Genomic DNA, 12,803 nt, shown 5'->3' on the forward strand with positions numbered 1-12,803 from the left:
CTTCAATAAAAGTCACCTAGTAGACTGATGTCTGAAAATTTCACAGAATTATGTTCCTACAAATAAGTTAAATGGACACTATTTTCTATATACACATTCAAGTTCCCCATATCACATTTTTCTGCATTATATATAACATAAACATTGTAATTAGTTTTAACATTGCCTTCAATGTAATAATGTTAGTATATTAGGAATGCATTATTCCGAAATTACAGCTTGTATTGTCTGTACTAAAATAAGAAATTATCAGACTTGCCAACTCTCCCGATTTAGGCGGGAGACTCCCGATTTTCGACCGCTCTCCCGCCAACCCGATTTACAATATATTTCTCCCGACTTTTTCTTATTCTTAAAATTTCTCACGATTTTTATGGAACTTGGCTTAATACTTTGTTATATGAACAAAAAAAGTGATTTTGGACGTCCGAAGCAAATGAATTTTCTCTAGATTATATCTAAAACAAAACCTTGCGAATTAGATAACTTCTGCTTTGTGAGTGAGAGCATATACATATCCAGAAACGTCCTTCTCCAGTTCTCCAATGGGCATCGTGCTCCACTGCGTGTCATCTGGCATATATTAGCCAATGAGGACAAAACAAGCTGTTATTTGGATGTTCTTTAGTTATTTCGGTCATTTTGTCCTGAGTTGTGTGAGTACACGTGCCTTTGGGAAATAGTTTTAGAAATTATCATCTTTTGTTATGTCTGCGAGAAAGGTGAAATACTCGTTTACGTTTCAAAAATCGTACACAGTTGACTTTCCTTCCATTATTTCCTCAAGGAAATGTAATAAATTTGCGATGTGTACCGCCTGTCTTTGCGATTTTTCGATTTCGCATGGTGGAAGGGCGGATGGTCTCAAACATGTGCGTACACAAAAACACAAGGGCAACATGAGCTGTTTTGAAAAAAAAAAAAAAAAAAAAAAAAAACGAAAAATTAAATTTTTCTTCGGAAACAAAAAACCAAAAAGTTATTAATGCAGAATGTCTGTTCTCTGCCTTTTTACTGGAGCACAACCTGCCACTGAATGCATCGGATCACGCTGCAGCTTTATTTAGAAAAATGTTTCCTGATAGTGAAATCGCTAAGAAATACTTAAGTGCAAGAACCAAAAGATGTGCAATTGTTAAAGAAATGGATTTGAAAAATAAATCTTCAGTTATTGATCGCATTAAAACAGCTCCGTTCTGCCTCTCTACGGATAGAAGTAATAATACTGATTCAAAAGTGTATCCAATTGTTGTTTTTTTTTTTAATCCAGAGTCTTCAGAAATTGAGTGCAGTTTACTTTCTGTCCCCACTTTGGAAGGACATTTGACAGGCTTTAATATAGCACAGCTAATTATTAAAACTTTAAAAGAAAATGCAGTCCCTCTGGATAATTGCTTAGCACTAGGTGCCGATAATGCACCAGTATTGGTAGGCTTGAAGACTGGTGTTGCAGGCATCTTCAGAAAGAAAATTTCAGATTTGCAGATTATGAGGTGCACCTGTCACCTCTTAAATTTAGCAGCTGAAAAAGGAGTAGCTTCTTTACCAATAAATGTGGATGAACACATTGTTGATATTTATTATAATCTTGAAAGGAGTTCTAAAAAGGAGGAAAAATTGAAACAGGTCTAGCAGCTGCATAATAGCAGTTTACAATTAGAAAACTTGGATGAAGTTATAAAATCAGCTAGGATTGACACCCAGTGGAGTTTAATTGGAAAACTGAAAGATGCTGATGGAATTTTAAACTATAGAGAACTGTCTAGAATTATGTTGGCCATCTTGACAGTTCCCCATAATAATGCAGAGTGTGAGAGGATTTTCAGTGTTGTTGCGAAAACGAGGACTAAATTTAGACCTAATATTAGTGATGACACATTAGAAAACTTTTATTAGTGAAAGCAGGCCTACGTGGCAATTGCTATGAACAAAATTATGAAGTTTCTTTCTTAAAGAAAGCAAAATCTGCCACTGTTTATACCATTTGTACAAAAACTGATTAAAGGTTTTTTTTTTTTTTTTGTTTTTGTTTTGTTTTCTTAAACGAAGCAAGTAATAAAAATGTTTTTTATGTGTAAGGTATTTTTGTGTTGCTTGCATTTAAGAATTAGTTACTATTTAAAGTTAATTCATTACTAAAAACTATATTTTCCTCATTTAAAAAGTCTTTTTAACATTGTGAAAAATCTCCCGATTTCTTAAAAAAATCTCCTGATTTTTGAGTGTCATAGGTTGGCAAGTATGAATTATTATCCATTCTAATTACACATTGTTCATAGTATTTTTCATACATTGGATTATTCCATCTGCATTTTCATCTGGATTCAAAAAAACGTCTATTATATGATTTACTATATCGAATTCCATATTAAAATACTGAATACACATTGGGAATATTTTTTGAAACATTAATTTGATGACAAAAACATAGAAGTCGATCATAATTTTATTGATTTGTTCAAAACTATTCCTAATGCCTTTTTACTGAGCATATTTGTAACCATTGCTTCAGATTTAATTCTACAGCAAGATATTTTTGCAGCAATTTTAGAATCTTGGTAAATTTTTTAATTAATTTCAAACTGCAATCAAGTAAATTATAGGAATGATTGTATTTAATGACATGGTATATTTGAGTTGTTTGTGAAGGAACTACTATATCTTCTTTCACATTTTCTTTTACAGTTAACTTATAAATGAAATAATTGGATGATAATGCACTGCTTTAATTGTTATGAAAATCAATGTTTATACTGTCGTAGTACTAAAACACTCATTTATCCAATTTTAAAAGCACTTTGACAATTTGCTTCTTGTGGATTAACAGTTGCCGCTAACCATTCATAGCCTATTTCCCAATTTTTGTTATACGAATATAATCACTTTATCTTTTTTTTCTTGTTACTTCCATAATTTATTTATAGGTATAACGGTACTTAATAAAATGTGATATCACGAACACAGAAAGTGTATATATAATGACTTTAAAAGGGTGAATATTATAAATAACCGGACATACTTCCGAAATACCAGTAAACATATTAGAATTAACCAAATAAATGCAAACAAAGTACATTCTACACAAAAAGGGAAGATAAAGTGATGGTTAAACACTGAGTTTGGACTTGGATACTAAGATTTTTTTAATTTGTTGGTATTTTCTACCATAATTAAAATCATGTCTCAGTGGGTTGGCCGGATATTATAGAGTTCTGAGCTTTCAAAAAAGAAAGGGAAGAATTTTGCCTTTGGGAATGTAAAACATCTATGAGTAAACATCTTCAGTAAAGTTATCCGAAAAGTCAGAGTTTCAAATGTGTGAAATTGAACACAAATTCATAATACAGTGTAGAGTACATTGTATTATGTACAGAGCATGGTGTTAACTGAACAAAAGTCGCTAAAAGCATTATTACTAAATAAATCTAAAGAAATGTAATGAAAATATTTACATAAAAACCTATACTTAATAAAATGCAAGAACCTTGATAGAAAAGTCACACACAAAATGTCATTAGTAAGACGTAAGAGATTTTTGTTTCCAAAATAAAGGACATAATGCCAAATGGAAAAGCTCACACATATATACTTAATCATATATTATAAAGGTTGTAAACCCAAATAATAATTGATTAAGTATATGTATCTGTGTGGGCTTTTTCCTTTGGCATTTAATGAAATATCTTAAAACAGTACAGAATATGTGTTAGAAGTGAAAATGATATATGAATGATATGTTCATTCATTTGCATTTGCATTTAGTAAATGATTTCTGCTTATTGAACTCTTAAAAGCTTCATCTTTCTTTATGCTGGTATTTTTAGAGGCTATTAATCATAATTGCCTAACTAGCTGGATACACGATTCCTATGCGGTTTCAGCATTTTATTGTCTTGAAAACATGCCATGTGTCTAATTTGCAGGTTGTTTTAAATATGAATCTGATTAATCATACACTCATCCTTGGCTAGTCTAGCTCTTTATTCTTTCAATAAACCTTTTCTGACTTAATTATTCATATTTTTTAATTAATATTATTATTCATATATTTTATTAACATTTTCACATAACTATTATCATGCCTTTTAAATTGTGTTAGCATGAAGAGCATTTGATTAAAAGATAAAAAAATATGATATCTGAAAATATGATTATTTTTGTCATTTTATTTTATCTAAGAGATTAAAATAAAATGACAAAAATAATCATAAGGAAACCATGCTAGCTGGCAGTAAAATGTGTATGCAAGATATCTCTGCAGTTTGACAAAAAAATTCTGCTGCACTCGATTTTACACCACAAAAGCACACATATGCACATCTATATTATCACTTTTGAAACAGTAAAATGTTAAACAGTAAATGTTTTTAAATGTTATTAATTATTTTAATGTTATGTTATTTTTTGTTATTAATAAGTGTTTATATATTTTTTAAACAAGGCATTTTTTATGTATTTGCAGTCATTTTCAAAAGTCTTGTAACAAATCCCATATATTTACATATTTTCATATTACATATTTGCTACAGTTTATTCTTCTTTGTTTTATAACATGAAAATGTTTTTAAGTCAAGTAAACCTGTAATTCCTCTGATAAATGGAAACTCATGAAATAATTTGGAAATTATTTTGACTTGCATTAGAAAATTCAACCCATTCATTTAATCAAACGAAAATTAATAGAATTTTTTAAATATTAGATTGTTAATTTTTGTTAAGAATTTCCACCAATTTTAGATAAACCAAATGATCTTGAAATACTGGTAGTGTTTAGCTAATTATAACTACTTATTTTTATGTTTAACTAAATAATATGATTTTAAAGAGAATAACACTGTTATAATAAAACTGAATATGTATGTAATAATTGTAGTGAAAAGATTTTTTTTCTATTTATTACCCTTAAAAATCACATTGCAAAATGTACACACAGATTATCACAGCTTGACTTTTATTTCATTATCATTAGATGCACAAAAGATTCTGTTTCCACATAAAAAAAAAACTACTACAGTACAAAGTTCGTGATCCGGACTCGTTGGGACTTCGGCGATTCCGGATTAGGGGTTTTTCCGGATTATAGATCATCAATTTAAATCTGGTAAGATGGCATGCAGAAATTATACAATTAAAAATATGAAACTGTAATTTATGAAATAAAGAACAATTATGATCTAAAGGGTTTCAAAATTTACAAAAAAAAAAAAAAAAAAAAAAAAAAAAACCTTAATATTTATTTGTTTACTTTATTAAACATTTCTTTCAATGTAAGATGTTTAAGTTGCTTCATTTTTGTGCTAATACTTTCTCTTTAATTCCATAAACAGACAAAATTTCTTGTTCAGTTACAAAGTTCTACTGTTCAAGTCCTGTAATTGCTGTGTCGAGAATACCGACTAACTTTTCAATAGAAATTTTTCATTTTCAATAATCTTTCTGTCACTTTCTTTACTATCGGAAGCGGTATTTTCTGGATTTAGATTATGCCATATACAGTTGACTTTCCAATGTCACACTCCTCGCATAATTTTGAGTTGGATATGCCTTTATCCATTTTTTGCAGCAATTCTACTTTTTGTATGATGGACATCGAAACATGCTTTCACTTTGTAGATCCTTTGGCAGCTCCAGAATTAGAAACTCTTTTTGACGTAATTGAAAGTTCAAGCTTAATTTTTATAAAATTGCTCTAACAGTCTGTAAAAAATAACAAGCTGGATCTAATTAGAAGATTAAGGAACAGCCCAATCTGCAATATTAACCGAAATGCCTTAGAATCAGTAAAGATAATTTTAGCCTAGCTTATACAATCCATTTTACATTAAACACACATGCATAAAGCATACAAAAAAAAAAGTTTGTGGCTTTGAGGTCCAGATTATAGATCTTCTGGATAATGGACGTCGGGATTACGGACTTTGTACTGTACTGTGTTCTGGAATTATTGGAATTATTAGGCTATATGAATGAACTATGAATTATCGATTGTATTCTATAAAGCTTTTCATAGAATAGACAGTGGTTTTCCCCATGTGTAACGTGTATACGAGCCAGTTCCCCTTAGAAAGTCCTCCACGAAGGCACCCCTTCCCTTAGGCAGATAGCCCTAGTGTGCTTTGCCGTAATTAAATAAACCAAACCAAACCATAGAATAGACATTGCACATATGTCATGTGTTTGGATATCATTATTTACTGCCAAGATTCAATTCATGTATTTTTACCATTACTTCCTGATGATCATTATTATTTTCTTCATCCTTTATGTAGAGAAAATAAAAAAGCAGGATAAAAAATTAAGTATCATGTAAACTTAGTTCAGCTTAGTATGTTTCACAGTACTTTTCTAAAAAGATAAAGCTAATATGCATGAAGAGATTATTATTTTGTTTATAAAAAAAATTATGCTGAAAGTTAGTTTTCTTGGTATTTTTCCGTTAAAGCCATACTATGGATTTTTGGTTTCTCTCCCTACACTTTTGGTTCAATGCTAGATGAAAGGTAACATCTGGGAATAACAGCATTCTTTAATTTCACAACAAAATCTTCCAAGAAGATATTGTGAGAAAAGAACGTGGTCTATATAATTTATTTTGTAACAATTTTTCTTCAAGTTCCACAAATTTGCTGTATCTGTCAATTTTAATATAATCCAATTGTTCTAATCAACCATTGTGTTGTGATTCAGTGGAAGCAAGTTTTGATTAAATTCAGACACCTTTATCTTCCTGGTAGGAGTGAAGGCTGTTTAAACATTTTGGCTTGAGTCACATTGTAATTTAAAAGTACCATTTTCTTTATTAAAAAAATGAATTTTTTTGATATTTTATTTTACATAATCTTGAATCAAGTATTTAAACAATTATTGCAAAAACTTTCTTATTTAGCTGGTTCAACTTTTCAAGTCTATGACTTAAGAAGCCGAAAGTGTTTACATAGATGTTCTCTTACATATTGCATTCAATTTTGGACATGGATCGATTCTTCTGCACTAGTCATAGTCTCTGATACTTCAGTTTATCATTGGTATCTTGATGAGCGTAAGTTATGTTGGTTTTTTTCACTTAAAATTATTGATCTATCTGCACCCCCACAAAAAATCTCCCATTTCATTGGGAAGTTAGCGAAATAGAAAAAAACATTTCTTTAACTATCTGAAATCATCATCAGTGATTCAGGATTTTAGAGTATAAATATATTAAGATGAATTTTAAAAATTATAAAATTAAAAATATGAAAGATTATTTTTATGATGAAGCAAAATGATCTTGAGAGAAGAACCAAAATTTACCCATGCCCCAAATAAAAAGTTCAGTGTTAATAATTGTTTTGTTTCATTAAACTTTTTTTTCAGCAGTTTTTTTTTAATGTTATTTATTCTTAAACTTAATCATATTATTAAGTTTAAGTTATTTAAGCAGTTTTTTTAATGCATTTTTACATTCTCATAAGTTTTATAGAGCAATATAATTTCTTATTCAGTTACTTTCATTTTTCAAGTGCTATAATTGCTGCTTTGAGAATCCCATTAAATAATTAGTAATAATCACTGCATTCTCCACAACTTTCTTAATGGTGATGATATTTTTTAGATTTAAAACCATATTACAAGTTTTGCTATACTTCATGTATTCCATTAATTGGGAAATTTCGCAGTTCTTTTCTATCAAAGCCTCCTGCCGCTTTTTTCGTTTAGCAAATTTTCTTAATATAAGCATTATCATTTTAGTTTGGCATAATTCCTGATATAACCATGTTTTTCAGTCATGAAAAACTATTTCCCATCTTTTTTCTTCTATTTTTCTTTTACTGAAGTGGATTTGCATGATTTAATTTTTTACTTGTGATATTATCAAAAAAACCTTAAAATTCATGGCTGTTTTTGTAGTGGCTTTAAACAAGCTTGGCTCCAGAATTTCAGTGCTGTAAACAAGTATGTAAATACTTCATATTATATCTGCATTTCAGTGCATGCAAAATTCCTATATCTGTTGGTTGATTGACAGATGCAAATTTTGAGGAAAAAATAAAATGGAGATGATATTTTTTACTAAAACTTTAATTTTGATAAGGTAATAGACTGAACAAAATAATAAGCTGGAGCAAACCTGAAAGTGAAAGAACAGCATAAATCACTATGCTAGCTGAAGCTAATAAGAACCTAATTCTTTCTCATTCTTCTGTGCTGCACCAACAAAAGTAAACCGCATGTGCAAAATTTTATTCCAAAAAAATATTGATCTTCGGAGCACACTAATTGTGCACAGGGCTAAATGAGATAGAAAAATTATGCCCCCTCCTCCTCGACAAGTATTCAAAAGCCGATGAAAATGTGATTCACTAGCCGGCAGGTGTTTAAAACTGAAGAATAATTTCAACCTATCACATATAATGATGTTTTTCACCCCCCCCCAAAAAAGTGAACTAATTGAAATAAAAATTAATATACAGTAAACTTGCTTTTGTCTGAAAAATTGATTTTATCTCATACACTGTGTGAGAAAAAGGAAAAATTTAAAAGAAAAAATAGTTTTATTGTGTTGATTGGAATAATAATCCTTCTGCTTATTGACATCTGGATTTTGTACTTTAAACTGTTTTCTGTTCTTAAACACTAATAAAAAGAAACATTTTATGAACACAGAAATTTTATGAGGAAAAAAAACTAAAGTCTGTAAGACTGAATTTTACAGCTTGTGAGTATTTTTCCATTAAATATAAAGCCTGTAAATCCATATGTCCTGAAACATATATGTGGTGTACAGATGTATGATGTGGCTATTATCACATAATATGTATTTGAAAATATGCCAGAAACATAGCAACTCTTTTGGATGTTGAAACTGAGTGTGTAGATATTAAAAAAGATAAAATTTTGTTTTTGAATTGGAATAATTTTGAAATTTTATCATGTGAACATTGTTTCTATAGTTCTTATTCTTTGTTTAACTCTTTTTCTTCAGTCCTGAAAAGTGTTTAATTTTGTGATAATAAATTTTATCTGTTCTAATTTGAATTAGCAATACTGGTTACATTAATAATCTACAGAAATGAAAGTATGATGTGAATATTTTAATTGAAGAAGTATAAATTCTAGAAAGAAATATTTTCGGTTATTTTATTATTTGGCTGTCTAATTTTTGTAAATTTGAAAATGTGAGAAAAGATGTTAATGAGAGAACTGAAGGTATATTAGAAGATATTACTTTAAAGTAGTCTTCCAATTATGTGTAATAGTTTTCATTTAGAATTTTTAATTTATTTATTATGAAGTTATAATAAATATATATATGTATAGTAAATTAATTTAATTTCCTTTTACTGATTTTGCTTGTCTTCAAATTTTAATTTACTGTTTTTCTTCCAGAAAACCAACTTCCAGTTAAAATATTTTGTAGAGATTTAAGAATGAAAAATGCACAATTGGTGCACTATGCTACAGATTCAAATATGAAATGGTTTGCTCTCTCTGGATTAGTTGCTGAGGTGAGGGAGTTTGTTTTTCTTTATTGCTTAAAATATTGGATTGATAAATAAATATGAAAAGCTCTTGAATGAGAAAAATAAAAAAATTAAGAAAATTAAATTGAAGCTGTTTTCGAATATTCATTTCCTAACAAATTGCACTAAAGAGACTCTTCAAGAATATAATCCATATAAAAATTTATATTGAATGAATTAATTTCTTTAAGAAATATATTAATTAAGCAAGTGTTCTTTGATTTAAGCAATTATGTCCTTATTTATATATTTTGTTATATTTTTCTTTTATTTATTTATTTACTTTTTCAGGATAGTCACGTAGTCGGTATCACACAAATATTTTCTGTTGACCATAATTTATGTCAAAACATTGAAGCTCATTGTGTGTGCTTCACTTCATATCAGTTCAAAGGAAATATGCAGCCTTCATGTGTTCTTGTTGCTGCATCAAGAGGAACAGAAATCCATGGAAAGGTAAACATAATAATTTACATCCCTAATTAATTGCTTTTTAATAGGAGGGTTTTCCAAACTGTGGGTTGCAACCCAAGACTTGAATGTATATGTATCCTTCCACAATTTGCAAAATTGGGATGTAGGCTTTAAAACGAAGTCGGTAGTAGCAACACAACAAAAATAAATAAAATAAAATAGTGGAATAACAAAGAAGTGACATGTGACAAATGATAAGAAATCCTTAAACTGCTATATATGTAAACTTCACTTATCTGCGTCACTATTCAGAATTTTTTAATATGTTCCACAAGGTATAGGGACTTGAACCCAGGTACCCTGGTGTCCGTTGCACCACTCCATCAACACAACTAGGGGGCTTTGCTTAAAGTTGCGTTTCCATGCAAATACCTCACCCTACTGACCTAATCAAAAACTCTTTTTTTTTTTTTTTTCTATGACATTCAATTCAGTTTACGTATGCATTAATTTTGAAGTTGTTGGTTATCATTTATAGCATTTATTTTTTGTTGTTTTCTTATCTATTTTGTTGCATCTGTATTATGGATAAGTGTTTGACAAAGAAGGTGTTGAATACAAATGAAAGCGCACTTTCAAAATCTAATTAAAAAAGAATGAAATGAAGAAAAGTGCAAAGAACACATGAATGCATTGTCATAAGGTCGCATAGAGGTTCTTTGTCTAGGATGAAGGATTTCAGAGCACAATAGTTTTCATATCAGTGAAATCCTGTTTAATGAGGGGCCTTTGTTAATGATTCCGGTTGCAGCCTCGAAGGTAACTCCAATGGACAAAAAGATAAAAGAAGTCTTTTCATCAGGGTCAGGAGATGGACACCTTTGTTGTACGAGTGAAGGAATTTTCCCCCTCCGAGAGTTCAGTGCATGTAACAACACAGTGAGATATAAAAGGTGGTTTCCGGAGAAGAGACGAGACTTCCTTCCTGCTAGAGCTATGGGCATGTTGGCCTGCTAGAACTATAATTTCTCATGTTTAATGCGATAGAGCATTTTTCCTGGGACTAAATATATCGAGGTCCTATACTGTCAAGATATGCAACTGTTAATGTTTTTATCTTATTAAAATCCCTTTTATTGTTAGAACTTGTGTTTGAAGTTAATTTTATAAGGTATTTCTCCCGCTTTCCTAGCATGCCTTTGTGGAGTAGTGGTTCTGCATGTTGGGCTGGTATTCCAGAGCTTGTGGTTCGATTCCCGGCGAAGGCGGTTGTTAATTTTTCATCTCTGGCTTCCAAAAAAAAAATCCTTTTAGTTCAGGCGCCACAGTAGGGGCACCCGAACTAAAAGGGTGGTGTATGATGATTTCTCCCCACCTAGGATTTGACGATTGGGTCCTTTAAAAACCCCAGTTGCCCTTTAAAAAGGGGAGTATATAAGGTATTTCTCCCGCTTTCTTAGTGTGCCTTTGTGGTTCTGCATGCTGGGCTGGCATTCCAGAGATCTGCGATTCGATTCCCGGCGAAGGCAATTGCTCATTTGTCATCTCTCTTGCCTCCAAAATGCCTAATGTCTCTGCAGTGGTGCCCGAACTGTGGGGTTTTTGGGTGAGAATTCTCCACACCCAGGATTTGGCGATTGGGTCCCCTAAAAACCCCGGTCGCCCTTTGAAAAGAACAGTATATAGAGTATTTCTCCCACTTTCCTGGCATGTCTTCATGGTGTAGTGGTTCTGCATGCTGGGCCGGTATTCCAGAGGTCCGTGGTTTGATTCCCGGTGAAGGCGTTGCATATTTTTCATCTCTTCTGCTTCCAAAAAATCCTTATGTCTCTACAATTTCAATCCTCTATTACATCCCGGAGTTTATGTAGCGGTTTCAGCCACTACACCATGGCATGATTCTGACTGCTTAGCATTAGGGATTTCATGGAATGAGGATGAAGATAATCTCAAACTTGAGTGTGTTATTTGCAATGAAATAATTGCCAATGAAAGCATGTGCCCAAATAAATTATGTCTGTATACTGAGACAAAGCATCCTGATTTAAAAAACAGTCTCTCAGCTTTTTCAAAAGAGAGCTGAATATCTTAAAAATGTCAAAAACAAACCTTTTGCATTTCACCAAGATCAACAAAGAAAATGCTATGCAAGCATCATATCTGATTAGTTATCAAATTGCAAAAACTGGTATACTTTCACCAAATGTATGTGGTTTACCACATACATTTGGTGAAATTTTAATGCTTCCAACGATAAAGGATGCAGTTGGAGATATGTTTGGTGAAAAGAGCTTAAAGAAAGTTGAAACAGTACCATTTTCAAATAATTCAGTAACTCATAGAATTAATGAAATGTCACATTGGGCAAAAAGTCAATTGGTCTAATTTACTGAAAGCAAACCTTTCTTGCTATAAGTGGGCAAATCTATTGATATACAGTTGTACCTCCTGTAAGGGACACCTCTATTTGAGGAACAGTTCTATTGATGTAGTCCCTTCTTAGTTTGTTTACCTTTTATAAAGGGAAAAAAGTTTCAAAAATAAGATAGAGAAACAAATAAAAGTAGAAATGCTCTTTGTTAATAATTATTTTGGGTTTGAAAGGCAAGTTTGCACTTAGTGAAAGATAGTTTTGTAACAAGGGAACAATAAAATGAAAAGTTAATCCCTCTCTTTTGAAAACTGCTTTTTAGTAGGGAAAAGGGGATCAATACATTGGGAAAAACAAGTTGTTATGCAATCAAAGAGATATTTCGCATTCATGGAATTCAAAATTCAGTTATTCTTTCTACAGGTCTCAGTAGGAGGAAGAAAACAGTATTGGCAAGTTGTAAGGCAATTCAAGCAGGAACTAATGGGAAAGAAATGGTAGTGAGATCACTGGACCAG

The 12,803-nt window shown here is 30.9% G+C and overlaps 1 protein-coding gene across 4 annotated transcripts in view; it reads left to right on the plus strand.

Annotated features, from left to right (window-relative positions):
• LOC118192173 (clathrin heavy chain 1-like) overlaps positions 1-12,803 on the plus strand; it is a 35,289-nt gene that overhangs the window by 12,218 nt on the left and 10,268 nt on the right. For 3 of the 4 annotated variants that reach the window (XM_035363070.2, XM_035363072.2, XM_035363073.2), the window contains 3 exons: positions 6,887-7,039; positions 9,367-9,485; positions 9,792-9,956. In XM_035363070.2, coding sequence (XP_035218961.1) covers positions 6,887-7,039; positions 9,367-9,485; positions 9,792-9,956 — 437 coding nt within the window. The remainder of the gene's footprint in view (positions 1-6,886; positions 7,040-9,366; positions 9,486-9,791; positions 9,957-12,803) is intronic. The other variant, XM_035363074.2, reaches the window with a different exon arrangement.

This window comes from Stegodyphus dumicola, chromosome 1, assembly GCF_044657685.1.
Source record: "Stegodyphus dumicola isolate Sdum_Otavi_A_Nest chromosome 1, ASM4465768v1".
NCBI classification, from domain to species: domain Eukaryota; kingdom Metazoa; phylum Arthropoda; class Arachnida; order Araneae; family Eresidae; genus Stegodyphus; species Stegodyphus dumicola.